The sequence below is a fragment of the Pogona vitticeps genome, chromosome 1 (genome assembly GCF_051106095.1).
Source record: "Pogona vitticeps strain Pit_001003342236 chromosome 1, PviZW2.1, whole genome shotgun sequence".
In the NCBI taxonomy this organism is placed as follows: Eukaryota; Metazoa; Chordata; class Lepidosauria; order Squamata; family Agamidae; genus Pogona; species Pogona vitticeps.
This window is the reverse complement of record NC_135783.1, coordinates 28,475,019-28,497,373: the sequence shown is the minus strand read 5'-3', so window position 1 is coordinate 28,497,373 and position 22,355 is coordinate 28,475,019. Positions and strand designations below refer to the sequence as shown.

General features: G+C 40.7%; 2 protein-coding genes across 6 annotated transcripts in view; one reads left to right on the top strand and one right to left on the bottom strand.

Annotated features, from left to right (window-relative positions):
- The window catches only part of LOC140704447 (uncharacterized), a 45,143-nt gene extending 24,317 nt beyond the window's left edge, over window positions 1-20,826 (top strand). The window contains exon 3 of the mRNA XM_078382939.1: window positions 18,674-20,826. Within this exon, the coding sequence (XP_078239065.1) occupies window positions 18,674-18,684 (11 nt within the window). The 3' untranslated portion in view covers window positions 18,685-20,826. The remainder of the gene's footprint in view (window positions 1-18,673) is intronic.
- RCOR3 (REST corepressor 3) overlaps window positions 1-22,355 on the bottom strand; it is a 44,539-nt gene that overhangs the window by 10,403 nt on the left and 11,781 nt on the right. For 4 of the 5 annotated variants that reach the window (XM_020794612.3, XM_020794616.3, XM_020794614.3 and 1 more), the window contains exons 3-9: window positions 17,859-17,936; window positions 14,812-14,864; window positions 11,259-11,420; window positions 10,698-10,822; window positions 4,793-4,871; window positions 2,873-3,091; window positions 308-385 (exon numbers count right to left, since the gene is read on the bottom strand). In XM_020794612.3, coding sequence (XP_020650271.3) covers window positions 308-385; window positions 2,873-3,091; window positions 4,793-4,871; window positions 10,698-10,822; window positions 11,259-11,420; window positions 14,812-14,864; window positions 17,859-17,936 — 794 coding nt within the window. Of the gene's footprint in view, window positions 1-307; window positions 386-2,872; window positions 3,092-4,792; window positions 4,872-10,697; window positions 10,823-11,258; window positions 11,421-14,811; window positions 14,865-17,665; window positions 17,728-17,858; window positions 17,937-22,355 lie in introns of those variants that run through there. The other variant, XM_020794615.3, reaches the window with a different exon arrangement.

Here is a 22,355-nt window from a genome sequence, read left to right as displayed (position 1 = left end):
CAGAAAAATATTGTAAATTTGTAATTCATCCACCTTGACAAATCACAAATCAAAATTAATCCCCCATTTTTCTGATTCATGACCATCTCTAATAGACTGTATAAAGCTATACCATATTTCAGTTTCTATAAAAAATGCAATTTAACTCTAGTACATTTTGCATTACCTTGACTTACCCAAAAAGCAAAAAACAGTTAAAATGTACTAGTGAGAAAACCTTGTGTCTAGTATCTTGATAATACATATGCAATTTAGTTCCCACTACAATATTAAACTGAAAATCCATTGGAATTTCATAGTTACTCACCTCAGGAGGTTTGAATTCTTCTATCCCACCTTCAATTTTCTGCTTAAGTGCACTATTTACTTGTTTAGCATTCTGAACCTTGTCCAACAAACAACAAAAAAAGAAGGAAAATTAGTTTATAGAGAATGGCCAATATATCGGTAAATGAGTATCTGCCTGGGGAATCAAACAAAATTCCCTAAGGCAACCTCATAAGGTTTGGTGGTCGAATGTGCAGCCTACAGAAAGTCCTCAAATATCTGCTCTCATTCATTCACATAATCATTCATTCATTCATTCATTCATTCATTCATTCATACACACAGAGAGAGAGAGAGAGAGATTAGGAAGTGCCCAGACAGAAACGTTCAGTTTCATTTTTTTGGACTGGAGACCTCAGAAGATTTCAAAGTCTCCTGTTGTAAAGACAGGAGCCCTCCATAAGCAGAACAAAACTCCACAAAACCTGTTTTCCGAAACTATTTTTAAAGCTCTTATGGTTCATCACAATGCCCCAGGCTGGGGTCATTTGTGGCCCACATGGCATACTTTACCCATTGTTGCTCCCAGGAATCAGAACCATTTTGTAAGAAAAAATATAGCTTATAGGACTCAAGCACTCATCTGCCTCTGCAGACTAAGCACAATGACAACTTTTCCAATAGTTTTAATCTCCGGGGTCAGAAGCTGAAGGGAGCCTCCTCATCTGCCCATTGGGATGGGCAACTTCTGCTCAGTCTGCTGTCAATATTTGACAGTGCACTAGTATGAAAGAGGGTGTTTTCCCTTTGACAGCATCATTGTGCCTTTGCCTTGTTTAGGAGTAGATAAAGGTTCCCAGAAGCAGGACCTGCTCATAGGCAAGCAGTGTCTCTGAGCCAAAATGCCAATTTTCTTATCATTCTGCCATGGTGATAGCAATAGCAAATGCAGGACTTTTGAGGAGGCTGCAAGAAAAAAAGGGGAGGAGATAGAGCACATGAAGCCCTCTTGTTGTCCATCTTGGTGCTTACCAAGGATTCCTTCCTCAGTAAGGATAGCCACATTTGTCTCAGTTCCCTGTGATTTTATCATTTTTTTTGGTCATTTTTTATTTATAATGATGAGTCTGAACATACAAATACATATTTTTATTCAGTTGTTGATGTAATACTGTGAGAAAGTATTCTGACAGAAGTGTACAAACAGAATGAATATAGAACTAGTAATGAAAACCTCTCCCCAACCTTGGAGTAATAGGACACTTATTATTTAATGTAATTACAGACTATTTTTCTGATGGGTTGTGGAGGAAAACATCGTATCAAGCATCAAAAGAATGGTACATAAGCAGAATCTAATTAAAAAGTACAAAACATTGTTTGGTTCAACATGAATCATATATATAGCTCCAATTAAAAGCATATTAGGCATTTTTCAGACAAGTATAAAACTGTCTGTGAGCAGCCTTAATATACCCCTTGTTGATGACATGGAGAGTAGTTGCTGGAAAAGGATCTCTATTGGAATAAAAAAAAAACTTTTAAAGGGCCACCTGGGCTAAAACCATAAAACTTTACAACTTAGGGTGCCAGGAGTTAACTTTATTTACAGTCTTTGGAGCTGTGGGGCTCTGCTTCCTCTAACAGTTCTAGGACACCTCATAGGTTGCTAGGCATGGGGTGTTGCAACAAGGGTGCTGGGTGTAGGCAGTCAACTGTACCTGGCGGTGAGTAGTAAAGGCCCCTTCCCGCACTACACATCCATAGTCTCCGCCGACAGCCACCATCCTGTAGTTGAGGTAATCCTCTCAAGAGGCACAGCCAAACTTTGTCTGGCCTGGTCTGTGCAATGGAGCACAAAGTGAGGAGAAGCCAGAGGCTGACCCTCGGGGATACCCACAAACAGGCTGACCAGAAGGGCCCTGCAATGGAGCTGGTTGCTCTTGCTGCTTCCTCTGCCAATGGTATGCTTGACACTGGTTCTCAAGCCTCTTGAAACTTAGCCTGGTCCTGGCGGACCTGAACAGCTTCCTCTGGAGGTAGTAGAAATTTGACCCAGTGCCTGGTCTTGAGACCTAAGTGGCAGACCATCTCCTACCCAAAAATCTCCCACAAAACTATTGGCCAGAAGTGGTAGTACCTCCTGGGCCTTTCACACCTTTGAATCTACAGCAACTGCCCAATAGTCCTCTTCTCCTACATCACCCTCCTCCATAAATCCCAGTCCTACCATTACTACACCTGTGACCTTGAGGGCATTGTCTGCCTCTCCCTTGCCAACACCTGAGCCCACAGGTGAACTGTGGGTTGGGAATATCACCCTTGCTCTCAGGGAGGTGAGGAGCCAACTCTCACATTCAGGATGACCTTCACCAGGCCCACATATCCGTTCTGAAAAAAGACCAAGTGCTTCACCAGAATCTCAATTTTAAGGTTTTTTTGGAAGTTCTTTAGGAGACGTTTTATAAGCTTAGTCTTATTAACCAGGCCCACACAGTCAGTATAAAAATTCACTTTAATAAGCATTTTTGGATTTAACCTTGTTATCTACAAAAGCATACAAAAATAATCGGAAATAAAGAATCAAAACTAGTAACTAAAATACCTGTCGCTTCAGTGAGATCAACTCCATATCCAGCTGCCTAAGAAGTGTGTTTGCTGCATTGGGGCTACAAGAAACTGCTACTACATCCTCTTGAGTTAGGTACATGCCTTTGGGAGGACGGCATTTAGAACGCTGGGAGTGATGACGATGTTGCAGGCTCTGATACTCTCTTCTGCCCAATCCAATTTTGCTGGATTGAACGGGCTGCTCATTACTGCCCTGCAATGTTTAAAAAGTGAAGAAAACTTAAGTACTACACGTACCTTTAAAAAGCAAAAGCAAAACGTATTAGTTCTGTAGATCTAAACAAAGTGTTAAGTCATTACTGATTATAACCCTACACAGGCTAAAAAACAAACTCCGGATTATACCAATACAGTGGCCGATCTCTTTTTAATGCTTAGATGTCAGGATTAATGGGGGGGGGGGGAGAGGAAATAATGGGGGGAAAGAGTCAGACCTCTTCTGCCCACTGGCCATGGTCCTGATACAGGGCCTCATGCTTACTTGGAAGTAAAAAAGAAAGAAAGTGAGATTCAGTTTAATGTTACCTATTGAAAACTGTGTATAGGTGCATTCAGTGAGTACAAAGGAGAAAGTAATCTCTGTTACTGATCTATACAGCTAGTCAGGCAGATTTCCTTAGTGACTGGCTATCTAACAGGTGTTTTTTTTAAATGAGACTGTTTGCACTTCTGTTTGCTTTTATAATTTGTTTTATAATCTGTTTCAGTAATGCTTTTATCTACTATATTTACTATGTCATTTAATTCTCTTTATTATTCTCATAACTTATTGTTTTATTTATTTATTTATTTATTGGACTTATATACCGCCCCATAGCGCTACAAGCACTCTCCGGGCGGTTTACAATTTTTAATTATACAGGCTACACATTGCTCCCCCAGCAAGCTGGGTACTCATTTTACCGACCTCGGAAGGATGGAAGGCTGAGTCAACCTTGAGCCGGCTACCTGGGATTTGAACCCCAGGTCGTGAGCACAGTTTTAGCTGCAGTACAGCGTTTTAACCACTGCACAGTTTTTAATACTGTTTCTTTTCAATGATATAAGCCACCTTGGATCCTTCTAAAGTGAAAGGTGGATTAAAAATATTTTTAATAAATAAAATAAACAATTCTAAATTCTTAGAAACGGAGAGTTTTTTAACCAAAAAAGCCCCATTGTGTCCTCTAGTGGCCACTTAAAAAATGTAAAGCTTACGAGTATCCTGAAAAATTGTACTAGGGCTTATTTTCAGGTTAGGTCTTATTTTCGGGGAAACAGGGTACTCCAACCATGGAGATGGGTGGGTGGAGAATTGGCAGGATGTTTCCTTATTGTATGGGATCAACATAGACAAATTGCAAAAGCTCATATACATTAGTACTATGGAAGCACCAAAGTCACTTCCGCTTCCAGACCAGAGTCAAGAATCCAGGGTTTATAGTGTGGTATTTAGCCACACCTAATCCCCAAGTAAGCTATTCATGCTTACAGCAGGTCTACACACCGATGCACTGCTTGTATGTGCATGTTTATTCATGCTGTCAACAAAGATCAGAGAGCATCTGCCACTTTTAGGAAAGTTTAGAGTCATGTACTAGTTACCATACTGATCTGCAACAGATTTAGCCATCAAATATGGCTTGACCAATGTTTTGAGACCCTACTGGTTTCTAATTCAATGTTTTCTATTGGCCTCTTCCTTCACTGCATGGTTTCTTTCTGCTGCTCTTCTGCAGATGGAGGTTTAGTAAGACACTTCTAAAATCTACTGAAAAACATGTTTTTGCTGCTAATAAAAAAAGAAGGTCCAAGAGAATCACAATTACTGGAAGCCTGGAACTGTCTAGACATTCACTATATGTCCCCCAAAGTTTGTAAACAACAAGGTTACTATGGTTTAATTGTTCATTACCTCCTTTTTAGTTTCCTTTTTGGGATCATAATCACTATCATTTCCATCCATTGGATGAGTTTCTTCTGCATCATCATCACTGAGTACAGAAACAGATAAGTTGTGAAAATAACTCCTGTCGTGTTTTTTTTTTGCATTTTGCAAAACAAAGTAAATATACAATGTCAAAATTTTAAAAACTGATTTGCAGAATGACAATAACAAAAACCAGAACAGCAAACTACAAAAAGGATACTTCAATTCTTGCTGGTGTTTTTTCATAAACTGGTCTCCAACCAAACGTACAAACATAGCTAAACAATAACATGGGGTGTAATTCAGGCCCGTTTATATGTTTGGTTGGATATCCAACATATTTGGGAAGCAGCAGCAAAAGAAATATTATGGGTAGGTGCAGATGGTTCTATCCTGGCAAATCTGGCAAAAGAAAACAAGGACCTCTCTTATTAGTATTCAACTACTGCATACAAAATACTTGCTTTCCAATCCATGGACATTCTGAAAACACAGCTTCACAAGAGGAAGTGTAAAAAATCCTGACTCAACTCATTAAGGGAATATTGTGATTGTGCAAAATAAAGCGTTGGTTGCCAACAATCATAATCACAGACATGTATCAAGAAGAAACACATTCTGTGTAGGGATGTATTTCAATACTGTATGTATGTATGTATGTATGTATGTATGTATGTATGTATGTATGTATGTATGTATGTATGTATGTATGTACGTACGTGTGTGTGTGTGTATGTATGTATGTATGTATGTACGTACAGTTGTGTTCAAAATTATTCAACCCCCAATGCTGTAAAGGGGTTTAGGGACTATAGTGTACATTTGGAATTGTATTCAGAATGAAATCCTACAAGGACGTTTTAAAGAACCAAATGCAACTAAAATAACATCAATTGTTTATGTAATACAGTAGTAAATGTTTCTTTTGTGGTTTCTTCATTGCCACAATTTTTCAACCCCTTAAAGACTACCACTCTGAAGAAGAGAGGTTCATTCAGGTGTTTTCGATCAGGTATTGAAAACACCTGTGGATGTCACCGAGCACCAATCAAGCATAATAAGCACCAATTAGGCAGCTTTAAAATGACTGTGATACTCAGCTCCTTCTAGACATTTACTGGTGTGGTTACAAACACGGTGAAGTCAAGAGAATGGTCCAGGAAGACAAGAGAAGAGGTGATTTGTCTTCACAGGAAGGGCAATGGCTATAAGAAGATTGCAAAGAAGTTAAACATACCAAGAGACACCATAGGAAGCATCATTCACAAATTCAAGGCAAAGGGCACTGTTGAAATGCTACCTGGTCGTGGAAGAAAAAAGATGCTGACTTCGACTGCTGTGCGCTACCTAAAGCGTAGAGTGGTGAAAAGTCCCCGTGTGACTGCTGAGGAACTGAAAAAAGATTTGTCAGATGTGGGTATAGAAGTTTCAGCTCAGACAATAAGGCGCACACTGCGTAATGAAGGTCTCCATGCCAGAACCCCCAGGCGCACCCCCTTGCTGTCTCCCAAGAATAAGAAGAGTCGACTGCAGTATGCCAAAAGTCATGTGGGCAAACCACAAAAGTTGTGGGATAGTGTTCTGTGGACTGATGAAACAAAATTAGAACTGTTTGGGCCCATGGATCAACGCTATGTTTGGAGGAGGAAGAACAAGGCATATGACGAAAAGAACACCTTGCCTACTGTGAAGCATGGCGGAGGGTCAATAATGCTTTGGGGCTGTTTTGCTTCTGCAGGTACAGGGAAGCTTCAGCGTGTACAAGGTACCATGAATTCTCTTCAGTACCAGGAGATATTGGATGAAAATGTGATGCAGTCCGTCACACACCTGAGGCTTGGGAGACGTTGGACCTTTCAACAGGACAATGATCCCAAGCATACCTCCAAGTCCACTAGAGCATGGTTGCAGAGGAAAGGCTGGAACATTTTGTAGTGGCCATCGCAGTCACCAGACTTAAATCTGATTGAGAACCTCTGGTGGGACTTAAAGAAAGCAGTTGCAGTGCGCAAGCCTAAGAATTTGACTGAACTGGAGGCTTTTGCACAGAAAAGACATTTGTGCCTCTTTCATGTAAATGTAAGCAAGATGACTGAATGATCAAAATCAATGCCAACCCCCACTGAAATTGAATGTTTTGGCCATTTTGACATTGATTTTGATCATTCAGTCATCTTGCTTACATTTACATGAAAGAGGCACTTGTAGGTCAGAGAAATATAACCTTAAGTTTATAATGAAATAACCACAAATGTCTTTTCTGTGCTCACATCATGATTAGTTTTTATTCAACCCCCAAGTGACATTCAATCTTAGTACTTAGTACAACATCCTTTTACAGTTATAACAGCTTTTAAACGTGAAGCATAGCTTGACACAAGTGTCTTGCAGCGATCTACGGGTATCTTCGCCCATTCTTCATGGGCAAAAGCCTCCAGTTCAGTCAAATTCTTAGGCTTGCGCACTGCAACTGCTTTCTTTAAGTCCCACCAGAGGTTCTCAATCGGATTTAAGTCTGGTGACTGCGATGGCCACTCCAAAATGTTCCAGCCTTTCCTCTGCAACCATGCTCTAGTGGACTTGGAGGTATGCTTGGGATCATTGTCCTGTTGAAAGGTCCAACGTCTCCCAAGCCTCAGGTGTGTGACGGACTGCATCACATTTTCATCCAATATCTCCTGGTACTGAAGAGAATTCATGGTACCTTGTACACGCTGAAGCTTCCCTGTACCTGCAGAAGCAAAACAGCCCCAAAGCATTATTGACCCTCCGCCATGCTTCACAGTAGGCAAGGTGTTCTTTTCGTCATATGCCTTGTTCTTCCTCCTCCAAACATAGCGTTGATCCATGGGCCCAAACAGTTCTAATTTTGTTTCATCAGTCCACAGAACACTATCCCACAACTTTTGTGGTTTGCCCACATGACTTTTGGCATACTGCAGTCGACTCTTCTTATTCTTGGGAGACAGCAAGGGGGTGCGCCTGGGGGTTCTGGCATGGAGACCTTCATTACGCAGTGTGTGCCTTATTGTCTGAGCTGAAACTTCTATACCCACATCTGACAAATCTTTTTTCAGTTCCTCAGCAATCACACGGGGACTTTTCACCACTCTACGCTTTAGGTAGCGCACAGCAGTCAAAGTCAGCATCTTTTTTCTTCCACGACCAGGTAGCATTTCAACAGTGCCCTTTGCCTTGAATTTGTGAATGATGCTTCCTATGGTGTCTCTTGGTATGTTTAACTTCTTTGCAATCTTCTTATAGCCATTGCCCTTCCTGTGAAGACAAATCACCTCTTCTCTTGTCTTCCTGGACCATTCTCTTGACTTCACCGTGTTTGTAACCACACCAGTAAATGTCTAGAAGGAGCTGAGTATCACAGTCATTTTAAAGCTGCCTAATTGGTGCTTATTATGCTTGATTGGTGCTCGGTGACATCCACAGGTGTTTTCAATACCTGATCGAAAACACCTGAATGAACCTCTCTTCTTCAGAGTGGTAGTCTTTAAGGGGTTGAATAATTGTGGCAATGAAGAAACCACAAAAGAAACATTTACTACTGTATTACATAAACAATTGATGTTATTTTAGTTGCATTTGGTTCTTTAAAACGTCCTTGTAGGATTTCATTCTGAATACAATTCCAAATGTACACTATAGTCCCTAAACCCCTTTACAGCATTGGGGGTTGAATAATTTTGAACACAATTGTATAATATGCAAAAATATCAACAAAAGTGTATCAACAACTTATATCAAACCATCAAACAGCAGAGAACCAACATACTGATAAGAGGATCCTAGCATGTGGAACTGAATTATATTGTTCATGAATGTTCCTGTTTCCAGCATTTTGGAGGCAGTAAATTTTTTTACTACCTCCAAAGTAGTAACTTCTTTTTACTGAAGAAGTAAAAATACCACAAAACAAGTTTAGTGGACAATTATTTATGCTCGAAGCTCATCATATTTGAATTGACTTTTTACTCAACTCTTCCAAACCTTAGACTTTGATCTTTTATGAGTAGAAACATTGGACTGTGCACATTTATATTGGAAAACTTTATCATATTATTTACTTGCTTAGTATCAGACAGAACATTGTTAGCATATTATTTGTTTGATGCACTTTTGTTGATACGTATACTTTTGTTCATATTTTTGCATATTGTACACTAATGTTCTAAGTTTTGTTTAGCTGAAATATGGTGTTTCCTATGTTTATTTGAGAAGCTCTTGGGCAAAAGATAATGTGGAAAGTTGCTCTACCAAACTGTGAAGGGTTTTATATGTAAGTATCAAGACCTTGAACCTGATACAGGACACCACAGGTAACCAATGGAGACTGGCCAAGACAGGAGTGATGTGATCAAATTTGTTCGCACCAGCCACTAGTCTGGCTGCTACATTTTGAACCTGCTGTAGTCTCTGGGTCAGACTCAAGGGCAGCACTGCAGTAATCGATCTGGGAGTTCAGCAGTGCCTGAAGGAACCCTCATCTAGGTATGGACAGAGCTGGGTAATAAGTCTAAACTGGTTAATGGCTGATCTGGACATGGCTGAGGTCTGGGAATCCCAAGAAAGAGCTGGGTCCAGAGGGATGCCCAGATTACGAACTTGATCCCTAAATGGGAGGACAATGCCATCCAGTCTAGGTACAACCCCTTCCAACCTTTCATAGCCCCCACTCCAATCTAGGTTCAGTTTGAGCCTATTTATATTGGTCCACTCCAATACTGAAGCTAGGCATTGCTAAAGTATCTGGACAGCATCCACTGCAGAGGTGGTAAAAGAGATTCAGAGTTGCATGTCATCAGCATACTGATGGTACCGTACTCCGACTCTCCTGAGGACCTCCCCCAGCAGCTTAACATAGATGCTGAACAGCACTGGGGATACTGACAACCCCAGGACACCCTACGTTATAACATTAAATAATCTAAAAACATTTCTATTCAGAAATTAGTTTGTTTTTTAATATGGATTCAATCTGTGCTGAATGTGGTTACATTCCCCTTAGAAAAACTAGGTTTGTAGTTTGAGAATACTCATTGACTCATCTTTAAGCCTGGAATCAAATTCATAATAATGGTCAAGAGTGTATTTGCACAATTAATGTGACAGCTGTGCCTGTTCCTTGAAATCTCCTATTTCACTACAGTCTTAGTTCCATCCTGTTTGGACTACTGCAACGGGCTCTACATGAGCCTGTCTTTGAAGATAGTTTATAAACTTCAGCTGGTACAAATCCTGCAGCCAGCTTATTCACCAGGGCTGGCTATATGGAGCATTTAACTTCTCTGTTACACCAGCCTCACTGGTTATGTTTCCAAGCCCAATTCAAATTGCTATACAGTTTTGGTCCCAGCTAAATGATAGACCCTTACTCCCCATATAACTCTCCTTGAGTCTTAAGACTGCCTGGAGAGGCTCTTCTTACAATCTTGTCACCTTTACTGGTACACTTGACAGGAACTCAAGAGTGGGTTTTGTCAGTAGTTGCCCCCAGTTATGGAATGCCCTTCCCTTGATGCTAGGCTCGCCCCTCTTTCTGTCAGGAACGGAAAATATTTTTGTTGCAACAATAGGCATTTAGTATTTAATTGGAACATAACTGGTTGTGCTATGATTGATGCCACTATATCCTTTTTAATGCATTTTAAAATGCTTGTACACATCTTGATTTGTTTTTATATGATTAGTTATATATTTCTATGTTTAATATTTTCTTATAATATTTTCTTAATTTTTCCTGTATGTTGTTCTTATTCCTGACTATTTTAATGATCTACAAACCATTTTGAATCCCACTGCTATGAGAAAGGTGGCACAGAAGTGCAGTAAACAAACAAACAATGTTCTATTTTCCAAAAAAATACATGTTGCTTACCTGTCTCCCTGATTATTTCTGTTAGCTAACTTTCTGGCCTGCCGATCCATTAAACTTGTCCTAGAACGAGTTTTCTTCCAGGAGTAGTAGTATTTCACAAGGCTTGCAATAGTTTTATCTGGAAGCTAAAATGTGTAAAAATAAAATATAGAAACTGGTTATTAATGCTGTGAATGAAGTATAGTAACCCACAATTTTTTTTTCAATTTTTGGAAGATGCTTCCAAATCATCATAAACATGTACTTTATCAACAAGAATAAAAGTTTACACCACAAACTATATATATAAAAAGCACTTGTTTCATTTTCTCATAATCATAAGATTCTTTTAAGAATTTAAGAAAAATTTCATATACCTATGGACAGAAGGAGAAGAGACAGCATGTGGGAGAATTGGTAGATGCCCATTGATGCATTGGGGAAGAAATGAGGTGGCCAGGGGAGCCTCCAGCCAGGAGTAATACTGACATGTTGAAAATGAGACTTTTTTGTGGCTTCAGTCCACTTCTCAAGCACTGTTTGTCCAAACATTTTCAAATAATACTACAAGCATTTCCTTACCATTTGTTGGATTCTATGAAAGCTTTTTCCATGGAAACTAAAAGCTTGTTCAAAGAGTACTTTATCTTCAACTGTCCACTCATCTGGAAAAGGAGTAAAATTTGGGAGATCCGCAAGAGACTTCTCAATGTTGTGCTTATGCCAGAACAACATGCCAAGTGCCTTGAAAGAGGGAGGGGAAAAAGGACTGTTTCTATCACAGTAACACTTATTAGTTCTTTACAGTTTTATGTCACCTTGACAAACATGGAACATGTTACTTTTCTGGAAGACAACCCCAAAAGCCCACAGTTAGCATGGCCACTAGTGACTATGTTTGACTCTGGGAGTTGTAGTCCCAATAATAATAATAATCTCAACAATGCATTTCCTTTTCAAATAGATGCTCTTTTAGATTACTCTTCCATTATACGATGACTCTAGCATAATCGTATACTAAAGTTTTCCTAAGAGAGACATTAAAAGGGGACACATTAAAAAGCCATTTTTCCACAGCAGTTATTCAATAGTACAGTTCTACCTTTGAATCCTTCTACTTTCTGGAAAGCTGAAGCTTTCGCCCATGTGGACAATCAGGAGTTATAGGATGATTCTTCTGTTCCTGTTCCAAAATTTGCCAATACTGCTGAATTATAAATATATTAAGGAGGTAGACACTGTGTTGTCTAAGTTTACGAGAAATATGGCAAGCTAAAAAACCGAGAATAAAACTCAAAGCCCTACAGGACTTAAAAGAAAGAGGAGGAATGGGCTTACCAAATTGTTTAATATACAGTGGTGCCCCGCATGATGACGATAATCCATCCTGGGAAAATCGCTGTTTAGCGAAATCGTCGTCATGCGAAAACCCTTTCCCCATTGGAATGCATTGAAACCCGGTTTAATGCGTTCCAATGGGGAAAATACCTCGTCGTCCAGCGAAGATCATCCATAGGGAAGCCTTTTTGCAAGCGCTGATCAGCTGTAAAAATGGCTGCCCTGAGAAGCATGGGTCTGGAAAACACAGGGAAGCCATTCTGCGGAGCTGAAAAAATTGTCGTCTTGCAAACAAACAGTTCGCGAAGCACGGACCTAATTGACGTCCAGCGAAAATCCACCATAGGAATGCCTGTTTTGTGAATCACTATAGCAATCGCAAAAAGTCATCGCCATGCGGATTCGTCGTTTAGCGGGGTCGTCATTTAGCGAGGTACCACTGTATTACAAAGCCTCTGCTCTTAACTGGATAAAGGAATAGATTATTTTGGAGGACCAAAGACTTCTAAAATTGGAAGGGCATGATTTGAGATTAGGATGGCATACACACACACACACACACACACACACACACACACACACACACACACACACACACACACACACACACACACACACACACACACACACACACACACACACACACACACACACACACACAGAGAGAGAGAGAGAGAGAGAGAGAGAGAGAATAGCAAGGCAAAGACCAAACACTTTTTTCTGATCACATTGTAAGGAAAGCGTTATACCAGGTCTAGCAAAAATTTCAGGGCCAAGTATACAAAAAAATTCTGATATGGGTTCCCTTGGAAGCTTTTACACAACCTTCTTTAATCTCAAAAGAATGGAGATATACGTATAAAGAACTCTTAAACAAAGGGCAATAATTAAAAAATATACAGAAGCTGCAGGAAATGAGTCTACCGACAGATTGGTGGGCAATGCTAAAATTAGAATTAAGGTTTTAAAAAGATAAAATAATGGGCTTTTATGAGGGGAAGGTACAGGTGGATGAGCTATAGATTTATAGTAATGGTAAGATTATAAAAATTTTGGGTTATAATATAGACATAGATGATTGGACGCGAATGTGGAATAACTATATAGATGGGTTAAACCAGTAAACCTGAGAGAAAATGTTTTAAAGATGTTCTATAGATGGCATTTTACACCTGTAAAACTGACAAAAATGGTTTTAGGGGCTAGCAACTCATGCTGGAAGTGCTGTCAGCAATCCAGGACTTTTTTTTACTCATGGTGGACATGTGATAGAGTAAAAAGGTTTTGGTTTTGGAGACAGATAAAAGATATTACACAAGAAATCATACAACCAAAATAGCCTTTAAACCAAAAATGTTTTTGCTGAATATAATGCCAGAAATTCTTGATAAAAAATTAAATATACTGTATCTTGTTGCACATATTTACAGCTGCAAGGTTGATCTGGGCCCCAAATGGAAAAATCAGGAAAATCTGAAGATGGAGGAGCTGCTTTAAAAATTATTGTATATTGTAGAAATGGATAGCCCGTCAGAGGCTTTACATGAAAACCCAAGAATATATGTTAAAGAAAGCTGGAAAATATTTTATGATTGGTCCCAGAAAAAAATATGAATAGAGAATATAGTATATGTTAGGCATTTTAGTATCGTAACACCGCTGGGGAGCCAAGGTTATATTAGGTACTGTATTACTGCAAACACTTCCCCGTGCCTTTGTTTTGTTGTGTTTTGTTTTCTTTCCTCTCCCTCATGTATTCGTTTCCCTTTGATTGTTGTTTGATTATTTGTTATATAATAATAATCTTAAAAAAGGAGTTATAGGATGACAATTGTGGTTGTCCATCATTTCCCCCAACAAGACTAACTCTTCCCTTGGGAAATCTTTGAACAACATAACAAGTATCTTTGGGAAGCAGATGTGCGACACCTTATAGTATGCAAGACTTGTGTCTTTAAGGAAAAGGGTTAAATGGCGAGTCCTTCTTCTTTGTGAGGTGTGGTTTCCTCAGGGATCCAGTTATTCTGAAGTAGTTGATGAGTCCAAGGTGTTACAGTGCTCTTGACTATTTTCTTTCTTTCTTTATACAGTGGCTTTTAAATTTTTCCTTAATTTAACTTAAGCAAAAAATAGAACTTATCTTCTCATCAACAATGTGTATACAGTACTGTATGTTCCTACAAAAAGCATACATGAATGTACCCATGTTTTGAGTGAGGATGGGGGCTGTATTTAATCCAGTCTAAAGTTCATTACTGGACTAAAAGAACAATTTCAACCATAACTTTTTACTTTAAACCAATAATTATTTCTCAAAATTTAATTATCAAATATAATGTAATAATAAATGGCATGAGTTTCTTTTAAAATAAGAAACCGTTCTATTCCACTATTTCCATTGAAATAATTTTTATGCAGAATATTTTGCTAGCAGATTGCTGATCAGCACATCTGTGCTACACATGCCATGTTTGGATAGAAATTACCTGTGTTCCTCCAAAGCTCTACTTCTTGGTCCATGGAAGACAAATTAATTCAGCAAAACCAGGGCCTTTTTTTTTTGGTGTACACTTTTTTTGTGGAATTCCCTCAAAAGGAGGGCTGTATGACCCCCTTCTCCTTTCCTTCCAGAAACAGGTTTAAAGTGTCCTTTTTGAAAGAGTTTGAACTGAAGTACCTTTTGTCCTTTTCTCCTAACAGTCTGTTAAAAATACTGATTGTATTATTTATTGCATCTCAAAGTTTGGACATAACATTTTTCCAGTACATGTCTTGTACTAATTTGTGTAAATCTTACCTGTTCCACATTGTACCCATGTTTTTCCTTTGCTATTGCAATGTATTCATCCACTGTGTAACAAAGGAATACCATAATTATTTTCCCATCCAATTACAGCAGTTTAGGATAACTGAATTTACTGCCAGACAACACATTTATCTCTTTTCTACAAAAAAAGTAAACCAAGTTCCTTTCCTTTAACACACACATTCATCTACTGAGATGTTTATGCCCAGGCAAATAACTATTTTTCCTAATTGGAAGATATTCCAAAGAGTCTTCTAGGAAATGATGACTGCCAGCCAAAAGCTAAATCCAATGCTAGCTCCAACCAGATCAGTTTCATAGCTAGCAATGGGACTTAAATGGTGACTAACAAATCCCATTCATTTCACTGAATTAATTGATTATAATTCCAAGACTGGAATCATACATGGAGTTAGGCTACTTAAGTACAAGTGAAGAAAATACATTTAATTAGCCCAGTAAAAAGCAGCAAAACATCTCTATTTCAATTCTATCATATTCAAAGGCATGTTCCAGATTATACATAGAAAGAAGACCCTTCTTGATCATTGTATCAAAACTTTCCAACAATTTCTTGCATAAGGAAAGCAGATTAATAGCTTTCTGACTTGGTATCATTTTGATTGACTTTTTGCTGCTTACTGCTTTGAAGCAATTCCAGAGATCAAGCCAAATAATGAATCTAGCAAATGTATAAACCTTTCAATCCGTTTGCTATTCAACTTCAATCTGGTTCTAGCTCACCTGATGCACAGGTATACCTATCCCAAATTTGGTGTAAAAACCAAACCCACATATAGGACTGGTAGATGGAGAACATTGGGGCTTTTTTTTTTCAACCAGAGTTCATCCATATTACTTGAGCAAGATCAGCAACAATAATGCCAACTTTAGAAGTGGTTGCAATTTAAGGCTTGTCCTCATGGGTAAACTGGACCGTCTGGTTTGGGGTTAAAAAGTTCTTATCTTTTATTTTGTGCTAAAGCAATCTCTTCATTCACACTGGAGATGTTTACTTTCCCATGAGAAGGATCCAGACAAGTCCTTGGATCACCAGCTTACTTGCAATTAAGGTTTAGTAGTTTAGGCACCTGGCTGCAGAACCAAAGGTTAGCAATTTAATTCTTCCTTGAGGAAGAGCCAGCCTGTGTAGCTGCACAGTCCCAGAGTGCCCCAGAAGAAATGGTAAATCACTTTTGTGTATTTTCTACCTAGAAAACTCTGGAAAGGATTGTCATGTAAAAACTGACTTGACAACATGCAACTATAACTATAAAAGCTTTGATATACAGTGGTGCCTCGCTTGACAAGGATAATCCATTCCAGCAAAATAGCTGTAGAACAAAATCGTCATCAAGCGAAAGTAAAAAACCCATTGAAATGCACTGAAAACCAGTTCAATGCGTTCCAATGGGCAAAATACCACAGCGTCCAGCGAACATCCTCCATAGGGCGGTCATTTTCCGGTGCCTGTATAGCAAGGAATCCATCCTAAAACACAGGGGGGAGCCATTTTGCACAGTGGGCAGCCATTTTGAAGACCCGGCGATCAACTGTTTTGATCGTCGTTAAGCGAAAAATCGGTTCTCGAAGCAGGGGACCAATCGGCAAGTAATTTTTCCCTATTAAAACATTGTTTTGCAATCGCCATACTCATCGTAAAGCGATTTCCTTGTCTAACGAGGTAATCGTCAAGCGGGGCACCACTGTATTAAAAATTATTCATGAGTAAGAAGGCAGGAGCAACAGCAGTGGAGGACAGTGACAGCACAGCAACAGCATGAGGGGAAAACATCGGGTTGAAGGTTGGGAAGGCGGAAGGCAGATATTCCTTTGAATTTATTTCTGTTGCTTTAAAAATGGGTGTGGATTTCCTTTGTGTATATGTTTGTGTGCATTTTTCTACAGAAAGGGTCAACTAGCTTTTATCATATTCTCAAAGGGATCTGTGACTGAAAAAGGTTAAGAATCTACATCTTGGGAAATGCCTGGATAGTAATAATTTACAATTAATATAACATACAACTTGATATTGTTAAGAAGAGGGAAAGTGATTCAAGAAAACTTCAAGAACAGACAGCCAGCAGGCTAGATCTTTCAGCAGCAACTTATTTAATTTGTTCCAAGAATAAATGCAGACAGCACTACAGAGTTACCTCACACATCTAAAAAAATCCAGCACAATAGTTCTATGTCGAAATCAATATGAAATCAATACAGTGGTGCCCCGTATAGCGAGGTTAATCCGTTCCGGATTAACCCTCGCTATATGGAATCATCGCTAAACGGGTAGGGGAAAGGTATTGGAACGCATTAAACTTCGTTTAATGCATTCCAATACCTTCGTTACTTACCCGTTCAGCGAGGATTCCAGGTGCCGGCAGCCATTTTCGCGCCTTCGCTAAGCGAGGGCAGGGCGCGAAAACGGCTGCCGGCAGCCATTTCCGGGCTTCCGGTGGCCATTTTGGAACCGCCGATCAGCTGTTCGGCGGCTCCAAAATGGCCGCCGCAATACCCAATCTTCGCAATGCGGGTTTTCCCCATTGCGAAGATCGGGTATGTTTCCGTATAGCGATCCCGAAAAAGGGATCGCTATACGGAAACATCGCTATACGGTGCACTCGTTAAGCGAGGCACCACTGTATATAGTTTGCAGGGTGTGATATCTACTCAGCTTGAATTTTTATGACTAGTCACATTTCATGTGTACTTCAGGAACTCAGTATCAAAAATCTGCATGAATGAATATTATCTTACGATGTGTACATCAGTTGCACATGAATTGAGGGATGGAAAACCTGTGGCCCTCAAATGTCGTTAAACTACAACTCTCATCATTCATCACCTTGGTTCATGCTGGTTGGACTGATGGAAGGTAGCATCCAACATCGGGGTGGAGTGGGATGGAGAGGAGACAGATTTCCCACTTCTGGATTAATTCCTATGAGTGATAACTTTATATGTAGCAACTGTATAACGTATAATCCTTACAGACAACAATTTCTAACATTCTACTCAATGCACTGAATATAACTTACATTTGGCATCTGAAATACTATGATATGGAGACCATACAAGCATCCCTCCATTGTCTTTATCTGTGTATTTTGTAGCACCTGAAACAAAAATTAAATTGTTCAGTTCTTCAGAAAAATGAAAAAATCATATTGTTCTTCTCATAAACAATATATAGCCCTCTGATCTCTATTCTGTTGAATAGGGGAAATTGCTGTATATTTTGTCTTGTATGTACACAACAGCCAGGGTTGAGACACAGTCAAACACCAGCACAGGCCTAAAGTCACCCCAAGTTCTGTGTTAGAGTTAATATACCAAATATTTCAAGAACAGCAATTTTGCTTTTCAAAGATAAGTAAACATGCTACAATTAAAGTAGTCCCATGTACTAATGACTCTTATTCAGGAAACCCCAGTAAGAATTTAGTTCTCATCTACATCAGGAGTGTGTGTCCTTGAGAACAAACTTTGCAATCATGTCCTGGAAGACACAGGTAACTGTATATGGAACATTAGTTATGTACATGCTGACTCTGGTGAAGTAGCTACAATTTGTTCTTGGAATGTCCAAGCACAGGAGGACCCCCATATTCACTCGGAATTGGTTCCAAGCCCCCGTGGATACTGAAAACCATGGATAATAGCGAACAATATATATAAAAGTATTATATAGAGAAATACATTATTAATGTAAATAAATAAAGTTTTTTTATATATGTGTGTGTGTGTGCGTGTGTGCGCGCGTGTGTGTGTGTATACAGGGAGTATTGGCCAATTTGTATTCAATGGTGCAAAAATCAACTACCTGTGATTTTAACTTATCTTTCATTTTCAGCTTCAAATTGAACATGGCAGCACCTCCAGAAAAGTTCAATGTGGAAGATCCCAGGACCATAATCAAGTTCCTGTTTCTCCAAGGGAAAGGTGCAAAGCAGATCCATGATGAAATGTCACAAACTATGGGTGACAGTGGCTCTTCGTATGCAACAGTTAAACGTTGGGTTGCCAATTTTTAAACTGGTCATTTCAGTGTTGAAAGTGAGAAACCCAGTGGAAGGCCTGTTTCTGTTTCTGTGCCTGAAAATGTGAAAGCCATCCATGACATGATCATGAAGCACCAACAAATATCAGCCAGAAGTATTGCTATATATCTGAGAATATCACGTGAGAGAGTTGGTGCCATTATCCACAACAACTTGGAAATGAGAACGCTGGCAGCAAAGTGGATCCCCAAACTTTTGACAACTGAACAAAAGAGGAAACATATGGAGTTATTGGTGGCTGTTTTGGAACATTTTGCAAGAAATGAGTCAGATTTCCTGGGCAAACTGGTAACTGGTGATGAGACATGGATCTTCTGTTATGATCCTGAGACAGAGGAACAGTCCAAGGAATGGAGGCACAGTGGTTCCCCCAGGCCAAAGAAGTTCTGAATGCAAAGGTCGGTGCAGAAGCAAATGGCAAGTTTTTTGGGATAAGAAGGGAGTTCTGCTGGTGGACTACCTCCAACAGGGTTGAACCATCAATGTAAAATATTACTGTGCTTTATTGACGAAGATGAGGCAAAACATCAAGGAAAAACCATTGAGGAAAGCTCTCCAAAGGTGTAATCCTGTTACATGACAACACCTCGTCACACACTGTAGGTGAAACAATGACAAAACTGACCTCCTTAGGCTTTCAAGTGATGCCTCATCCACCCTACTCTCCTGACCTGGCTCCTTCTGACTATTATCTCTTCCCCAAACTCAAAAAACACCTAAAGGGACAATGATTTGGGAGTGTTCTGGAGGCAACTAATGCTGTAAATGAGTGGTTACATCAGCAGTCGGAAGAATTTTATTGGCAGGGACTTAAGAAGCTGCAGGACAGATGTCGCAAGTGCACTGACTTCCTGGGGGAATATGTAGAATAGTGTGGCAGTTACAGCTTCCTAGTTCATTTTTTTCTGGGAAAGGCTTAATACTTATCAGCACCCCCTCATATAAATGTACGTATATAAGTATAAGTATATAAGTATATGTATGTGTGTGTGTGTGTGTGTGTGTGTGTGTGTGTGTGTGTGTGTGTGTGTGTGTGTGTGTATAAGTATTATATACAGTATATATACATATATAAGTATATATATATAAAAGTATTCATAGCATGGTTTCTGGCTCCCTGTACTAGTCAGTTCTGGTAATACATGTGAAAATATTTTTTCTGGATTTTTTTTCTTTTAATATTTGTAATCTTTTTAGACCATGGATAAGTGAATCAGTGGATACTGATCTTGTGGATGGGGGGGGGGGTCCTACTGTAACTGAGTAAGTACAATTTATAATATTGGTTAAGCCCAGTATCTCTAGAAAGGTAATTAATAGTAACATAGGCTGTGGCAGAATGAAATAAATGAATCAGGGGCATAGCTGGACACCACACCCATTTTCTTATGGGGAACAAACCACCCCAACAGAGGGGACACACCAGAAACTAAGAAGCTCTGTCACAACAATTAGAGACAGGTGACAGGTGAAAGCAAAAGAAACCAATGCTATCATTCGCAAGACAAAACATACAGTCAGTAAAATGGCCATAAATAGTTAACTGAAGAATATTTTAGAAGTGGGAGAAAAGCATAGAAAGGAAGACAAGCCAATTAATTATATTAGGCAGGCATATGCACTGGGACTGATGAAAGATAAAGTACTTCTTCCTTTGCAGGATCCATAGATCTGAAGTTACGTTACAGGTATTGGGGAATAGTTCTCCATCACCCACTCATCAATGATACAATATCAATATTTCTAAATCTGCTTCACACATTATAGTATTTAGATTAAAAATTACTGAATCCATGGGACTTAACATCATTAAGACTAAAAGACTCCACTAATTTAAATGACTACATCCTAAATATGACTATGTCTGGATTTAAAATTTTATGTTTGAATGGTGTAAAGAGTATTTCCTAACACTGTAATAAAACATTAAATAGTATGTGTGTATTGGAGGGGGGAAGAATACTTAATTTGAACACCAATATCCTCAAACTGAATTAAAACCTAAAAGGATCTGTATGCTGTGAAGAAAAACAGACAAAAAAGTTATTTCTTGAATTTGTCTGTTAGTTAACTACCGTATTTTTTGCACCATAAGACGCACTTTTCCCCCTCCAAAATGTGGGTGGGGAAGTCAGTGCGTCTAATGGTGTGAATGCAGCAATTTCGTCGCTGCTGGCCCCGTGGGGGGGAGCGTCGCAAGGGTCCGGGTGAGCCTTCCAGGACCCTTGCGAGGCTCCCCCACCCCCCCACGGGGCCAGCACCAGCGAAATCGCCAGCTTCCAGGTGGGGGGAACGTCGCAAGGGTCCTGGAAGCTCACTCAGATCCTTGCGACGCTCCTCCCACCCACGCACCGGCCAGCACTGGCAAAATCGCCAGGTTCTGGGAGTGTTTTGAGGCTTCCCAAGCCTCAAAACACTCCCAGAACCTGGCGATTTTACCCCCCCTGGTCCCATGGGGGGGGTGGAGGGTGGCAAGGGTCCAAGGGAGCCTCCCAGGACCCTTGCCACCCTCCCCCCACCCCCCCACGGGGCCAGCCCTGGCGAAATCGCCAGGTTCTGGGAGTGTTTGGAAGCTTGATAAGCCTCCACTCTCAGAAGCTGGCGATTTTAAACCCCCCCGCTCCGTGGGGGGTAGGTGGAGGGTGGCAAGGGTGCAAGGGACCCTCCCTTGGACCCATGTCACCCTCCCCCCACCCACCCCCACGGGGCCAGGGGGGGGTAAAATCGCCAGCTTCTGGGAGTGTTTGGAGGCTTGGGGAGCCTCCAAACACTCCCAGAACCTGGCGAATATACCCCCCCTGGTCCCATGGGGGGGTGGGTGGAGGGTGGCAAGGGTCCAAGGGAGCCTCCCAGGACCCTTGCCACCCTCCCCCCACCCCCCCACGGGGCCAGCCCTGGCGAAATCGCCAGGTTCTGGGAGTGTTTGGAAGCTTGATAAGCCTCCACTCTCAGAAGCTGGCGATTTTAAACCCCCCCGCTCCGTGGGGGGTAGGTGGAGGGTGGCAAGGGTGCAAGGGACCCTCCCTTGGACCCATGTCACCCTCCCCCCACCCACCCCCACGGGGCCAGGGGGGGGTAAAATCGCCAGCTTCTGGGAGTGTTTGGAGGCTTGGGGAGCCTCCAAACACTCCCAGAACCTGGCGAATATACCCCCCCTGGTCCCATGGGGGGGTGGGTGGAGGGTGGCAAGGGTCCAAGGGAGCCTCCCAGGACCCTTGCCACCCTCCCCCCACCCCCCCACGGGGCCAGCCCTGGCGAAATCGCCAGGTTCTGGGAGTGTTTGGAAGCTTGATAAGCCTCCAAACACACTCAGAAGCTGGCGATTTTAAACCCCCCCGCTCCGTGGGGGGTGGGTGGACGGTGGCAAGGGTCCAAGGGACCCTCCCTTGGACCCATGTCACCCTCCCCCCCCCACCCCCACGTGGCTAGGGGGGGTAAAATCGCCAGCTTCTGGGAGTGTTTGGAGGCTTGGGG